The sequence below is a fragment of the Odocoileus virginianus genome, chromosome 11 (assembly GCF_023699985.2).
Source record: "Odocoileus virginianus isolate 20LAN1187 ecotype Illinois chromosome 11, Ovbor_1.2, whole genome shotgun sequence".
NCBI lineage: Eukaryota > Metazoa > Chordata > Mammalia > Artiodactyla > Cervidae > Odocoileus > Odocoileus virginianus.
The window spans coordinates 13,097,926-13,114,270 of NC_069684.1; the positions used below are offsets into that span (position 1 = coordinate 13,097,926).

Genomic DNA, 16,345 nt, shown 5'->3' on the forward strand with positions numbered 1-16,345 from the left:
TGCTCAAAATTCTCCAAGCCAGGCTTCAGCAATACATGAACCGTGAACTTCCAGATGTTCAAGCTGGTTTTAGAAAAGGCAGAGGAACCAGAGGTCAAATTGCCAATATCTGCTGGATCATCAAAAAAGCAAGAGAGTGCCATAAAAACATCTATTTCTGCTTTATTGACTATGCCAAAGCCTTCGACTGTGTGGATCACAATAAACTGTGTAAAATTCTGAAAGAAGATGGGCATACCAGACCACCTGACCTGCCTCTTGAAAAACCTGTATGCAGGTCAGGAAGCTACAGTTAGAACTGGACATGGAACAACAGACTGGTTCCAAATAGGAAAAGGAGTATGTCTAGGCTGTATATTGTCACCCTGCTTATTTAACTTATATGCAGAGTACATCATGAGAAAGGCTGGGCTGGAAGAAGCACAAGCTGGAATCAAGATTGCTGGGAGAGATATCAATAACCTCAGATATGCAGATGACACCACCCTTATGGCAGAGATTGAAGAGGAACTAAAAAGCCTCTTGATGAAAGTGAAAGAGGAGACTGAAAAAGTTGGCTTAAAACTCAACATTCAGAAAACTAAGATCATGGCATCTGGTCCCATCACCTCATGGGAAATAGATGGGGAGACAGTGGAAACAGTGTCAGACTTTATTTTTTGAAACTCCAAAATCACTGCAGATGGTGATTGCAGCCATGAAATTAGAAGACGCTTACTTCTTGGAAGGAAAGTTATGACCAACCTAGATAGCATATTAAAAAGCAGAGGCATGCCTTTGCCAACAAAGGTCCATCTGGTCAAGGCTATAGTTTTTCCAGTGGTCATGTATGGATGTGAGAGTTGGACTGTGAAGAAAGCTGAGCGCCAAAAAATTGATGCTTTTGAACTGTGGTGTTGGAGAAGACTCTTGAGAGTCCCTTGGACTGCAAGGAGATGCAACCAGTCCATCCTAAAGAAGATCAGCCCTGGGTATTCACTGGAAGGACTGATGTTGAAGCTTAAACTCCAGTACTTTGGCCACCTGATGTGAAGAGCTGACTCACTGGAAAAGACCCTGATGCTGGGAGGGATTGGAGGCAGGAGGAGAAGGGGATGACAGAGGATGAGATGGCTGGATGGCATCACCGACTCAATGGGCATGAGTATGAGTAAACTCCGGGAGTTGGTGATGGACAGGGAGGCCTGGCGTGCTGCGATTCATGGGGTCGCAGTCCGACATGACTGAGCGACTGGACTGAACTGAAGTGGACCTGCACGGTTCAAATTGTATTGGTTAAGGGTTGACTTTGTACAGGCAGAACTCTTCCTACTTTGTCAGAAAATTGTGGACAGGCTTATGATAACAGGTTCTCTTCCCAGTGTTCACAATAGTGATTACCACTCAGGCTATTTTACTGAGCTTTAAAGACACATCACATAATTAGGAGAGAACAATCAAACACAAGTGAGGAACAACCAACCACAACCACAGCAGAAAGGAAGGTAAGGCTGATGCCCCTCCAGTGTCAGTCAGTGCGAGTCCAGAGACACTGATGAGGTGCAGAAAACGACCCTGGTAAATTTACCTCTTTTAAACATGTGCAGGCCAAAAGAATCAAACTGTCTGAAATGTCTACCATCCATTCAAAATATTACTTGTTACCACATGCTGTAAGAAACAAGGGGCTTCTGAGCACTCTACTGATCCAAGTTATGCCCTGTGGATAGCAAGTCCCAGAGACCTGGAAATATCTGCTGCATCTCTAGAGGAGGCCAACCAAGTGAGACCAGATTTTAGGGTACACTGATAGTGATAAGTGGGCTTCCCCAGTGGCTCAAGGGCAAAGAATCTGTCTCCAATGCAGAAGACAAAAGAGATGTGAGTTTGATCCCTGTGTCGGGAAGATCCCCTGGAGGAGAAAATGGCAACCCACTCCAGTTTTCTTGCCTGGAAAATTTCATGGAGAGAGGAGCCTTGTGGGCTACAGTTCATGGGGCTGCAGAGACAGACATGACCGAGTGCGTATGTGCGCGCGCACACACACACATGCACGTGATGGTAATGAGTAAATAAAATCAACAAGTTGTGAAAAATATGAATAACTTAAAATTATTTGTATCAACCAAAGTTATCTGGTTGATTTTCTGCTTGATATTAACTATATCTGTTAGAGATTTGTTGTTCTTGTTGTTCCCATTGCATGGCATGTGGGATCTTAGTTCCCCGATCAGGGATCAAACCCATGCCTCCTGCATTGGAAGCATAGAGTCTTAACCACTGGACCACCAGGGAAGTCCCTACATATTGTATCTGAAAAGGGAGAGTCTATTCAGAGTTTTTCATGCCTCTAGAGTATGCAATTATCTCTGATTGCTTTTGGAATACTGAAATACTATTAGTTGTTTTAATATGTTTCTTTGTCCCATAATTGCTCATGCAATTTTAATCAATTAGTGAAAGAAAAAATCCTCACTAATTCTTTTATATGATCCCAATGGATGAAGCACAAGCTGGAATCAAGATTTTGGGGGGAAATATCAATAACCTCAGATATGCAGATGACACCAAAGAGGAATTAAAGAACCTCTTGATGAAGGTGAAAGAAGAGAGTGAAGAAGCTGACTTAAAACTCAACATTCAAAAAACGAAGATCATGGCATCTGGTCCCATCACTTCATGGCAAATAGATGGGGAAACAGTGGAAACAGTGACAGACTTTATTTTCTCAGGCTCCAAAATCACTGCAGATGGTGACTGCAGCCATGAAATAAAAGACACTTGCTCCTTGGAAGAAAAACTATGACCAACCTAAACAGCATATTAAAAAGCAGAGACATTACTTTGTCTACAAAGGCCCTGCCTACAAAGGCCCATCTAGTCAAAGCTCTGGTTTTTCCAGTAGTCATGTATGGATGTGAGAGATGGACAGTTTAAAAGGCTGAGTGCCACGGAATTGATGCTTTTGAATTGTGATGTTGGAGAAGACTCTTGAGAATCCCTTGGATAGCAAGGAGATCAAACCAGTCAATCCTAAAGGAAATCAACCCTAATATTCACTGGAAGGACTGATGCTGAAGCTGAAGCTCCAACACTTTGGCCACCTGATGGGAAGAGCTGACTCATTGGAAAAGACCCTGATGCTGGGAAAGATTGAATGTAGGAGGAAAAGGGGATGGCAGAAGATGAGATGGTTGAATAGCATCACCGACTCAAAGGACATGAGTTTGAGCAAACTCTGGGAGTTTGTGAAGAACAAGAAAGCCTGGCGTGCTGCAGTCTGTGGGGTCGCAAAGAGTTGGACACAGCTGAGCAACTGAACAACAACGATGTTGCCAAAACCAATGACTATATCTTAATTGACTCTCCCTAGGGTTAAAAAGAAAAAAAATCTGTCTCCTCCTTGAAACACTGTCCTATCCTAGACTCCATCTAGTTTTCCTCTGTCATCTCTTCCCTCTCCTTTGTTACTCTTTTTAGCATTCTGTTTTTCAGACCTCTTAACAATGCAGAGTCCTGGGCTCTTTTCTATCCAAATACTCATCCAATCTTGTGGACTGAAAAACCCTAATTACTTCCAAATTTGTATCATAGACTGTACTTCTCCCTTTATTCCTGAATTCATAAATAATCAATGCTTTTTGACATCTCTGCTAGGATTTCTAACAGTTTCCCACATCTAACATGATCATAAATCATGTTTTCCTTCCTCCAAAACTAGTTCCTTTCCTTGAAGCCCCCATAGCACTATCTCCGCTCAAGCCCAAGCCCAGGAAACATCATGAACTCTTCTCTTTTCCTAATCTCCCAATCTGATTAATCAGCAATCCTGGCTATTATATCTCCAAAAAATTTCTTGGTTCTACCACTTTTTTTTTTTTTCATTTAGCCCTATAACTCACACACACACTCCTACTCCCAGCAGACCATATCGCATGATGCCTAGAGCAGTGGTCCCCAACATTTTTGGCACTAGGGATTAGTTTCTTGGAAGACAATTTTTCCATGGACTGGGGAGGGGGGCTGGTTTCGGGATGATTCAGTACATTGCATTTATTGTGCACTATATTTCTATTATTATTACATCAATTTCACCTCCAAACATCAGGTCTTAGATCCTGGGGATTGGGGACCCCTGGCCTAAGCACTTTACTTGTTCTTCCAGATATAGTCTTGAGCTTTCTCTAAATCATCACCTACATGTCAGCAAAAGATAGCTTCTTAAAACCAAACAAAAGTCTTGGTTAAATCCTTGAAAGCCTTCAATATTGCACAGAAAAGAAAAATCTTACCCCTCCCTCTGGTCTTTCAGGTGCTTCATGCACTGGCCCCCACCTCATTTTCTGATTTCCTTCCCATTTAGTCAACCTTCCCACGTTCACCACTGTCAGCCACGATTCTTTTCCTACCCTTTCCTGCCTCGGGACCATTGTACATGCTGCCTTCTCTTCCATGGACACCTTTACATGGCTCATCCTCACTCATCATGCAGATCTCAGCTCTAATGGTGTCCCCAGAGAAGACTGGTTCTGTTTTTTCCTTCTTCACACCATAAAAGTATTATGTCTGTAATGTTCAATGTTTTTCTACTTAACATCCCAATAAATGTTTATTAAAATTGTTGAAAAATACAAGGAAATTAGGTTTACAACCTGCAGATAAGTAAGTGAGCTTTACTACAGTTATTCATTCACCCTAGGAAAATCACACTACAAGGAAATTCAAACCAGCCAATGTGAACTGAGTAGCTCAGAACCCACTTCTAGGTCAGGTTTTTATCCACAAAAGCAATGCATGCAAGATATGAACATGACATCAAGAAAATGTAAGGTAAGTACGAAAAAAAAAAAACCCACTCTCTTCTCATATATTTTTCTCATCAAGTTGGTTTACTTGCAATATGATTTACTTTTTGGTTTCAGAACTTCTGTCATTTTGAAAAATTAAAAACAATTATGATTTTTTAAGTGGATATTACAATCCAGTGTTTTGTAATGTGTACAGAGCAGCATTATGGAGAAAATGGTTTTAAAAGTCACCTCAAATATGTGCTACAACAGAAGTACCAATTTCACAGAAATTTAAAATATGAGATGTCTCGGTTTTCTTATACAAATAATGCCCCCAAACCACCCAAGCACTAAACTTTCTTCTTCAAATTAGTAAGAGAGCAGAAATAGAAGACAAATAGAATAATGTAAACTAAGAATATGAAGGACTATGACAGCATCATTATTTGATATAATATGAATTTTGATAGGCACTGCTATAAGCATATTTACGTACCTTGGACATTCAACTTGATTTTGCCCAAGGCTGTACCAGCTGGATTCTGAGCCACACACATGTAATTGCCAGCATCCTCTCTGACAGCTCTGGAGATCTGCAAGCCGCCACGGGGAAGAACTGCATGGCTTCTACCTACGTCATGGTTATTAGAACAGGGTTAGAAGAATTTTTACTTTTGTTAAAAAAATTATACTGACTTCTGAATGATAAAACTGATTGTCATGATTGTCTTGAGAGAAACAGTACCTGAACTGATGACATTGATGCCTTCTTTTTGCCAAGTGATGAAAGGACCGGGTGTCCCTGTTGCTTCACAGGGTAATAAAATGGGATTGTTTAGAATGACATCCAGCTCACTTGGCTGAGGCTGAATGACTGGAGGCTCTATAAGAACCAATCAACAGAAATGTTGCAAGGACACGAGTTAGTGGCATAAATGTCTACGGTACCTATAAGGTTAAACCTGTCTGAATTCATAATTTCTAAATATTAGTGATTTCATTGCCCCAAGGAAAAGCACATATCAGCTGTATCACATTGCTTTTTGAGTCTTGTTACTATAGCCAGTTTCCTTTAGAAGAACTCCAGAGAAAAGACTAAAATCAGAAACAGATCGTAAAAATTCAACGAAAATAATTTAGAGGTTGTTCAGTGTGGTTTGTCATCTGTATGCTTTCTTTAGTCTGCTGAAGAATATCTATCAGCTTTCATGTCCCCAAAATATTACTGTGGTTTATGACCCTAGACAGGACCATCTTTGAAGAAAAAAACACGACTTAAAGAGATGACAGCAAGATTTTAATGAATAAGTACCCTTTCATACCTTGGACATGAAGGCTCACATGTCGATGTGCAGAACCAGCTGAATTCCTCGCAACACAAGTATATCTTCCAGCATGGCTTAGTTGAGTGTCATGTATTTCAATTGCTCCTAAAAACGAAAGAAGAATTTCATGCATAGGGCATCCCTCTTCTTCTGGTTTGATAAACCATGTCTCTCTGGTTTTCGTGTTTCTGTCCCCCTTGTGTGGGGGTACTTGGCTTGTAGTCCTTCTTGTATTCCCTGTGCCTACCTAGCACAGCCTTTTTTTTTTTTCCTAGCACAGAACTTAAAAAAAAAAAAAAACCCACACCATTAACAGCTTTATTTAGGCAAATTTTCAGACTATAAAATTCAGCCATTTAAATGTACAATTCAATAACTCCTGACATATTACAGACTCCTGCAATTATCACTGTTTAATTTTAGAACATTTTCATTATACCAAAAAGAAATCTCACCCCATTTATAGTCCTGCCTTCCTCAACCCCAGAGATCACTAGTTTACTTTCTGTCTCTAAATACTGACCTCTTCTGAATATTTTACCTAGATGGGATCATACTGAAATCTTTTGTGTCTTACTTCTACTGTGAGCATAGTTTTTGAGCTGCATCTGTTGTAGCATGTGTCAGTATTTTTGCTCCATTTTATTGTTAAATAGAATTCCATTGTGTAAAGTGATCCCCATTGTTTATCCATTAACCAGTTAATGGAAATTTACACTGCTTCTCATTTTTGGCTATTGAGAAGATTGCTACATGAATATTTGCATACAAATCTTTGCGTGGACAAATGTTTTTATTTCTCTGGGGAGATACCTAGGAGTGGAGTTCCTGGGTCATAGGGTAACTCTTTCTGAGAAAGTTCTAAACTGTTCTCTTAGCACAGTACTTTGTGGTGAAGAGTAGTTAATTAAATTTTATGATTTTACTTGCTACCCATCTATGCAGATTTCTGAGATAGCCAACATACTTTGCTATGAAAGCCAAGTTCATCTTTCATTATTTTCCTTCTTTTGAAGAAATAAATTCTCTTAACATAAGACGTACATACTCATAAAGCCCCAGGATGTTCAGGATCTTAGTTGCTACTTTTTATCTCCAGTGTATCTCCACAATGCAGGATGAATTTTCAGAAACACAAATGTGAATCACCTGCACTTTCATTTAGGTGAATTATTTTTTCTTTTTAATACATAAAATTTGCAGAGCTTAAATTTTATTAATGGTGTTTACAACCACCCTCAAAAAACAGCCACATCATAACACACACCACCCAAACTTACTTGTTAAATTATAGAAAACTTGAAAGCAAGAACCCTGTCTTAGTTTTAGATCCTCAGAAATTTAGTGGAGTACATGGCCCATTTTAGGTACTAAATGTTTACTAAATGAATGGACATTCTATTTGGCCAAAGAGGTGTGGTTCACCCAAAGGCAACCAGTAAAAATTTTAAACCATGTTGTTGTTTAGTTGCAAAGTTGTGTCCGATTCTTCTGTGACGCTATGGACTGAGCTTCCCCGGTGGCCCAGAGAGTCAAGTGTCTGTCTGCAGTGCAGGAGATGAGTTTGATCCCTGGGTTGGGAAGACCCCCTGGAGAAGGAAATAACCCGCTCCAGTGTTCTTGCCTGGAGAACCCCATGGACAGAGGAGCCTGGCGGGCTGCAGTCGATGGATTGCAAAGAGTTGGACATGACGGACTGAGTGACTATCGCACACGTGCGCTGCAGCCCGCCAGGCTCCGCTGTCCATGGGGTTTCCCAGGCAAGAATACTGCAGCGGGTTTCCACTTCCTCCTCCAGGGGATCCTGCCAACCCAGGGACTGAACATGCGGCTCCTGGAGCTCTTGCATTAGCAGGCGGATTCTTTACCACCGAGCCACAGGGAAGCCCTTCCAAACCTTAGGTTTAGAAAATATGCAGGTAAAATCTAAGTGGCCATGCTGAATACATGTAGATAAGTTTTAGAGATTATTTATTATTTGGTTTTTAGGTTTTTTCTACCCCTTTCCCTCATTGCCCTCCCCATCCTAACTGAATTTTTTCCCAAATGCCTAAGCCTAGGAATATCGATATATTTTTTTCTTTTCTTCTGGTGCAACAAAAGTCCAAATAAGGCCATCCATTAGTAACTAACCCAATCAATATCTGTGTAATCACTGAGCTGGGTCTTACCTGAGGACAGAATTCTATAGCCCTCTCCTCTGGGAAGCAGTCTTATACCATTCTTCATCCAGTGAATTGAGGGAAACGGAACTCCTGAAGCGGTGCAGGTGATCACTGTCGGGGTGTGTGTGGTTACTAGGAAGTCTGTAGGCTCATCAGCAATGGAAGGTGGAACTAAAAAGCAACAACAAAAGGAAAGAAAACTACATGTTTCCAACCCTGACATTTCCAAAGCCTACTCCTGTATCTTCCTCTTTCTACATTGAAAGTGAATGTTTGGTAAGTGGAACAGGAAGCCCCTTTGTGAAGTGGTGAAAAGAAATGATATCATTGTAGTAACTTTCAGTCCACATACTAAGCCAGTTCTACCTTGGACAGTGAGATCCACAGTTCTCTTGTCCTCTCCGGCATCATTTGTCACCGTGCATTCATAGGTCGCAGTGTCATCCACAGAAGGGGAAATAATCACTAGTGAACCTGAAGAAAGGAGCCTAGAAGAGAGATTTCAAAGCAATGAGGTGCTATATATCAGTTTTCACAAATGTTTCTAGTTGGTTCAACATGGTACCATGTTGTGAACTGAGGGAAATGGAACTCTTTCCTCAAATGTTAAAGTGAGCATCATTTTATGTATCAAACTTTAAGTTTATATGGCAGTGAGTTAACAGGGCCTCAGCCTCAACATTTGCAGGAAGCAGTGGTGTGGAATGATTACCTTACGAGGTAAACCTGCATCTTCTGAATGCTGATAGCATGACCAACCATGCTCTCCTAGGTGAAATACAGTGAAATGAGCACATTTGATGATAGCCGCTATTTACTGACCACTGAATACATTCTTGGTACTATGTCAGATGTTTCACATAGATTATCTCTAAGTGTCACACTAACGTTGCAGCTTGGTATTTGATTATTTCCACTGACCGATAGGTAACTACAGGTCTGTCTTGCATCTTTCCCTACTTCACACGTCTCCTTAAATGTGGTAGATACCTTGGAGATACATAGCACATAAATTAGAATCTAACTTGAAATAAACTCAGAACTTAAGTTATCTGAATCACTTCAAATATACAAAAGGCTGAGTAAATACATATACATTATTTAAAGTAATCTAAATAAGAATATCTGTTTTCTTACCTCAAAATGTGCACTGATGACTGGGAATAATTTGATTCAGTGGGAACATATTTGACCTGCTTTTTAACTCAAGGGCATTGCCATTTTCCACATAGAGTCTACTTTCAAGTCATTAAACCCCCAATGCCAAAAGATTAAAGGATGAGAAAGAGATAGACACAACAGATTTTCAAGTGAAACCCTCCTAATTTCACATTTCCAGGTGTAACAAAATGGATTTTTATCAGGATAGGTCTATGAAAACTCTTGTTTTTAGTGACAAGGCAAATCTTTTGACAAGATATCTATTAACTTGAGATACAAGAAATGATGCTCATGTAAGGAATCAGAAATCCACAGTATTTTTAAGGTTAGCCTTTAAAAATATGATATCATAGTAAGAAGAATGGTAGTAAAGCTGAAAGAGTACAGAGAATTGGAGAAACTGCTATTCTTCATCCTTATACGTGCTGCCAAATACATACACTGTATTTGAAGGTATAAAATTTGATTTTTATTCTTCAACTAAAACTTGTATTATTTTTAAAGAGCACTTTTTCTTTTCTACCAATTGATGTTTTATCCTTTGTCATTATAAAAGTACAAAAGGTGCTAAAAACAGCAGCAGAATGGAAATCTAATGCTACAAAGCTCACTGACAGTTATCCACAGGGCTAATGGAAAGAGACGTTGTACCTATAATTCAGAAAAAATACTTTAGATTGAAAAACTAATTCAATACTAAGAAAAAAATAATACACTCTCTACATACTAGCTAGTTCATACTTTATATATTTTCTGTCCCCACTGATAAAGTGAAAATGTTAATTCTTTGAAAAATAGGTTTCTAAATTGCTGGTGGAATTTTCCAGGTAAATTCCTCCTTACCTGTATGAATTCTGATTTTGATCCACATTCAGAAGATGCCCGTTTTTCCTCCAGGTGATTGACGGTTTCGGTATGCCAGTAGCCTCACAAGCCAGAGTGGTTTGAACATTTACTGTTACAGTTATGTTGGTAGGACCCAGAGCAATGGATGGAGGAACTAAAACAGTCACCAAATAAGAGAGAAAACACATTCAGCAAACAGTATGCCATTTGAAGTATCTCTGCCAAACTGAAATTAATCACTGATAACTTACTTTACATTTATGAACACAATAAAGTTCTCTGAACTTACACAGTGCTGTGATAATGCTATTCACCATGAGTCTTGATTGTTCATAACAGAGCACTGGACCTGAAGGTCTTTGTGCTATGACCTCACTGGTTTAGGCAACCAAAGAACATTTGACTCTAAGACTGGATGTTGTTCATAAACGTATATTTACCATGGACCTGTAAGTCTATTCGCCTGCGATCTGTCCCAGCAGCATTGGTAGCCATACACAAATATCGCCCACTATCAGTAACTTGTGCCGACTGGATATGAAGGAATCCATTTTCCAAGACGGAGTATCTACAAGAAAGAGCACACGTGAAGGTCTCTGAATGAGTCTTTCTGATTATGCACATTTTAACTGAGAGCATTTTAAAAGACTCAGTTATCCATTTTTAGTCCTTTTCCTGCTTCAGAAATTTGTAATACCCTTGGTAGAAAAAAAGGATATTCTGCAAAGAGGTATAGCAGATGGACTTATGATCTTGGATACATTATAACCATTACATTTTAGATGCAAGCCCTTAGGAATTAGGGTTAGGGTTTTAAAATACTGAATTTTGATTCTCATATTAAGATGAAGAGACTAATTTTAGAATGAAAACACTCAAATAATGCATTGGATCAAATATTTAAAAACTTACATTTCAGTCCTACAGTGTTTTTCATCCTTTTCTAGTTACCTTGCATGAGTCCCAGGTAGAACAGCTCCATCCTTTCTCCATGTTATTCTTGGGGCTGGCACACCTTCCACAAAGCATTCCAATACAGTTGACTTATTTAAGTGAATGACAAGACTCTGGGGGCCACTCTTTATGCTCGGAGGAACTGTAAAAGAGATGCATGTGGAAAATTTCATTTATATCAGTAACACAGCCTGAACTAAGACTAGGTAATAATACAAGCTGAGATTTGAGTCAAATATATGGCTTTGCCTACAGCTAATTCAGGTTAGTATAAATAGAATTGGGGTTGAATTCCTAAAACCTTATTCAAGATAAGATTTTATTTAAAAATTTACACAAAAGTGAAGAGTTAATAGTGGGGAAAGAAAGTGAAAGTTAAGTTGCTCAGTTGTGTCCGACTCTTTGTGACCCATGGACTGTAGCCCACCAGGCTCCTCCATCCACGGGATTCTCCAGGCAAGAATACTGGAATGAGTTGCCATTTCCTTCTCCAGGGGATCTTCTCGACCCAGGGATCGAACCCAGGTCTCCTGCATTGCAGGCAGACGCTTTAACCTCGGAGCCAATCCTCTTCCCTAATAGAAGACGGCTTTAAGTCCCTGATATGGTGTGTGAAGGGCTTCCCTTGTGGCTCAGCTGGTAAAGAATCTACCTGCAATGTGGGAGACCTGGGTTCGATCCCTGGATTGGAAAGATCCCCTGGAGAAGGGAAAGGCTACCCACTCCAGTATTCTGGCCTAAAGAATTCCATGGGCTGTATAGTCCATGGGGTTGCAAAGAGTTGGACATGACTGAGCGACTTTCACTCACTCACTCATGGTGTGTGAAATCTGTCATTTCTAAGGAAGAGGCTTGAAAAGAGTAAAAAAAATACAAAAACAAAAATCAGCTCTGGTATGATACAAATTAAAGATGATATTTCTTATTTCTCTCTGGCCAAATAATGGTCAGAGAATGTTAACACTGGAACAACTTCACTTTAAATAAAGCTTAGAAAGTGGGCTGTTTTAAAAAAACACATCTGTGATTAATCATGCAAGTCTCAGAGCATGTATTTTACTAATCACTGAGTTCACATGGGAATAGAAAACTTGAATTTTAATTTTAGTGTTAGAGATATTAACTGCCTGGGTCATCCAACTTGTAAAATTTCATCTATTAAAACATCAGATGAACGGTTTTAAAAAGTTAGTGTCATATTTCTGAAATTTGACAAATTTTAGTGTTTAGATTTTATATTTGAGAAAATTACAGTTCTATGGCAGTCTCTGTCTAGCACATATATAATCAAACCCCAACATCAATAAAAGTGACTAAATAATTGGCTACTTGTCACCCAGAGATTTAGTGTATTAACTTCTCCAGTGGCTCTGATCTGAATGACACAAAACAACAGAATATGCTGGTAACAACTGGGCACGTATTGTTCTCTAGGAGAAATGTATCTTTAATTATATTTTTGAAGTTGAGTTAGTTTGAATATAGCTATAGCACAAATGTCACACGCTGTCTCTGTCAAAAGAAATAAGGACAAGAATTTGTTTAGTATGCTCATAAAAAACAAAAATGTGATCTCTTTGAACGTCCTGTCTAAATTTTTAGATTGTGAAACAGTGGTTAAGAGTTCTTACCATTGACAGTGAGAATAAACTCTCTTGTAGTCTTTCCCGCAATGTTGCTGGCAACACAGGTATAATTGGCTGCATCACCTAGATCTGCGTTATTAATTTGCAAGTATCTCCCTCCAGATAGGATTCTTACTCGAGGTGTTGCCTGGATTCAACAAGTAAAATTTACCATTAAAATGTCAGGAAAATGAAATAAGAATCATCAAAAGTAACTAAATAGTGAACTGTAGCATACCTGTCTCCCAGTATCTTTGTCTGCTCCCCCTACTACTATCCAGGTATCAAAAACTCTTGGGAGCTATCTCTATGAGTATAGTTAAGGCAAGAGGTATAGATAAGGCAAGAGCACAATCAGTGTCTCTGGTTCTTCACTGTGACGACCACAGTGATCCACTCAAGGATGGAAAAGTGTTTCAAGTTGGGCCCATGAGAGCTCCCCGCAGGACACTTCTGAAAGTGTTGGAATAAGGCGTATTTTTACTGGAATCTGATAGTGAGGATGACATAGGCTGGTGGCAGTTGTACCACCATGTGTGGACAACTTGCTGTGAATCTAAGACATAAGCAGAACTGAGATAAAGAAGGAAGGACAGAGATGTTTAACTACATAATTAGAGCCTTTGGATAATGCCTAAAGCTTAAGTTCACTAATTTTTATTGCTAATATCTTCCCCCTGCTCCCAATTAAGTTGTTTACAGTTTGAAGCCTGTCACTTAAAGCTGAAAGTTTCCTGATAATAAATTAACTTTGGTTAACTTAAAGGAAACAATTATCCTTCAACATTTAAAAAATAAGTAAATAAATGATTTTAGTCTGCAAATATTTGTTAAGCATATATTTTGTGTCCAGGCATGGGACCAAAAATAATGAAACTATAGAGATCTATATTGAGAGGAAATACTGAAATATAGTGATATCTACTCTATTATGTCCAATTGAGGATTGTTCATAAACTTTTAAAAAAAATGCCAGGTAGCAACAAAGGCTGATATTTTCTGGTTGTGCCAAAGTGGATCTACTTCAGGAAGAGTCCAAATGAGATTTTTCTACCATATGGGTTCTGTCCCAGATAAACATATATTTCTAGTGAAAAAAGTTGTTCACACTAAGATGTACAGTTCAGGTCAATTTATCTTTAAAGTCCACACGTTATCTGTAGGCCTTTAATTGCTACAGGGCCATTAGTGGTAAATTTTTATTATTTCTAATGAGAACAGGTGATTTTTTCAACATACATGGTAAGTTCTACAAAACATATTTTTAGTTTTTAAGTTCAATATGGGTATAGTAGGACTTTATGCTAATAAAAAGTTCTGAGTTGATTTTCATGTCTTTCTTCCATGAATATCAGTAAGTTCTGCTAATTTACTCAGTCTCACTATACTTTCTCTGGTTCTCTTCCCATTGACTGCCAGTGATTCTTCCAATTTGATTTCTTTCCTTAGACAGAACCTTATTCTGAGCAGATGACCCTGTTTCCTACTCCACTGAGAAAATCAAAGCCAAGAGCCTGCAATTTCTCCCTCTCTTCTTGCATATGAAAGCATCCTTCCTTCCTACATTTCCATTTCTGTGGAAAAAGGTCATCCCTCGGTCCAAGGCTAATCTCTTCATCTGTCACCAGGGTCCCATCCTTTCCCTACTCAACACACTCGCTTCTCTATCTTCAAACTCTTTTTAGTAAATAAGAATATACAAATCTCTTGTATTTAAATAATAGTCCACAACCATTTCCACTTCCTCTTCTTTCACTCCCCCAACAACTGTAACGTGTCTTCTACTTCGATCACTCTACTGAAGGTTGCTTACATCTTGAATCACATCTGTGTATTACCCAAAGCCAATAAATACAACTTTCTTTGTATCTTGCCATGAACTCTGTTGACTGCTCCCTCTCTATTTCTTGGCTTTCGGTACACCAATTTCTCCAAGTGTTCCTTCTCAGTCCCATTTTTCTCCTTTTTTCCTTTGCTCACCTTTTAATCGTCAATATTGCCTTAGGCGTTATTCTCATTTACAAGTCTTCTCACACCACGTGCTTTCTGGTTGACCTCATACAAACCTACAGCTTCAACAACAGGCTATACTTTTGAGGACCACCAAATCAAAGATATTTTTGAGTAAATATGGACCCATATTTCTTGGAATTTTCTGGAATTTCCATTTGGATAATTTCCATTTTAGATAATTCAAACTCAAAATATCTAAAACTGAACTCATCTTTTTTTTTCATTTACTGTTGAATTCAGTCTGTCTACTGACATCACTTGGTCATATCTGAAATTAGCTTGATTTCTCCATCATTAATATTTACTCAGTCCCTGTCTTGAATATCTAGTGGTCTAGAGTGAAATGCATACATGGAAGATAAGACAATGGAGGAAAAGTCAGAGCATGAAGGGCTTTGTAAGCAAAGCTGGGCAACTGAACCTGAAACCCGAAATCTATGGAGAATCATCAAAGGATTTTAAAGGTCTGCTTCAACCATACCAAGCTACCTGCAGTTCCTGAGACAACAGCATTCCTTTTCCTGTAATGTCTTTGTACATACTATCACCTATGTTTGGAGTCCCCTTCTTTCTCATCCAACATTTAAACTGAACTCACCCTTTCCAAGAGGCTCCCCTGGGCTATTTACCCTTCAGTCTAGGTTACCTGCTTCTTCCCACCGTTTCCCCTCTGTATATCCCTCTGAGATAAAATTTATCAGCAGTATCAGTTTCTATAATCTTCGATGCACTTCTGTATATTTTCAGATAGTCTGTGAGCCCCTTATGGGTCAGGATTCTTGTCAGGAGCAATCACAATGCGTACCATTACAGCAGGCGCGCAATAAACAGAGAAACTGAGGCATGGGGCTGTTAAGTGATATGCATGACAATTAAACACATTAGTAACTCTCAGAATCCAGTCTGTATTTAGTGTTTGTGTGATGTGATCATGGCTAAAGTCTCTCTGTCTTAGGTATTAGAGACATAATTTCCTTTTATTTAGACTCAGTGTATCACAATTGGTTATAGTAAGAGGATGAGGAAAAAGAAGGATAAGTAACTACTGGGATAAGGACAATCTGAACATTCAAAGTCAAGGCTTAGAGCCAATCCTAAAAGGCATCACCAGGGCACGGGAGCCTCACAGAGCCAGTAACTGTGTTTCCAAAGATTTCAGTCTAGACTGCTGGCATGGGAAAGACTGCAGGCAGGAGGAGAAGGGGACGACAGAGGATGAGACAGTTGGATGGCATCACCGACTTAATGGACATGAGTCTGAGTAAGCTCCGGGAGTTGGTGATAAGACAGAGAAGGCTGGCGTGCTGCAGTCCGTGCGGTCGCAAAGAGTCGGACACGACTGCGTAACTGAACTGAACTGATACACCGATCCTTGGGGTTCCTGCTGAGGTGCAAGTTTAGATCAAGGAAAGTCAGTAACAGGTTTGCCCAGGGACTTGGCAAGACAAGTCAGTTCTTTTGAGACTTTGATGGTCTCTTTTCTTTCA

At 39.3% G+C, this 16,345-nt stretch overlaps 1 protein-coding gene and 1 long non-coding RNA gene across 2 annotated transcripts in view; one reads left to right on the forward strand and one right to left on the reverse strand.

Moving 5' to 3' along the window:
• Window positions 1-16,345, reverse strand: part of HMCN1 (hemicentin 1) — a 514,767-nt gene that overhangs the window by 76,618 nt on the left and 421,804 nt on the right. Inside the window, exons 72-80 of the mRNA XM_070473938.1 lie at window positions 12,852-12,993; window positions 11,218-11,362; window positions 10,707-10,834; window positions 10,264-10,420; window positions 8,626-8,747; window positions 8,266-8,430; window positions 6,092-6,199; window positions 5,515-5,652; window positions 5,266-5,400 (exon numbers count right to left, since the gene is read on the reverse strand). Of these exons, the coding sequence (XP_070330039.1) occupies window positions 5,266-5,400; window positions 5,515-5,652; window positions 6,092-6,199; window positions 8,266-8,430; window positions 8,626-8,747; window positions 10,264-10,420; window positions 10,707-10,834; window positions 11,218-11,362; window positions 12,852-12,993 (1,240 nt within the window). The remainder of the gene's footprint in view (window positions 1-5,265; window positions 5,401-5,514; window positions 5,653-6,091; window positions 6,200-8,265; window positions 8,431-8,625; window positions 8,748-10,263; window positions 10,421-10,706; window positions 10,835-11,217; window positions 11,363-12,851; window positions 12,994-16,345) is intronic.
• LOC139037444 (uncharacterized) overlaps window positions 1-16,345 on the forward strand; it is a 111,073-nt gene that overhangs the window by 74,132 nt on the left and 20,596 nt on the right. The window lies entirely within an intron of this gene.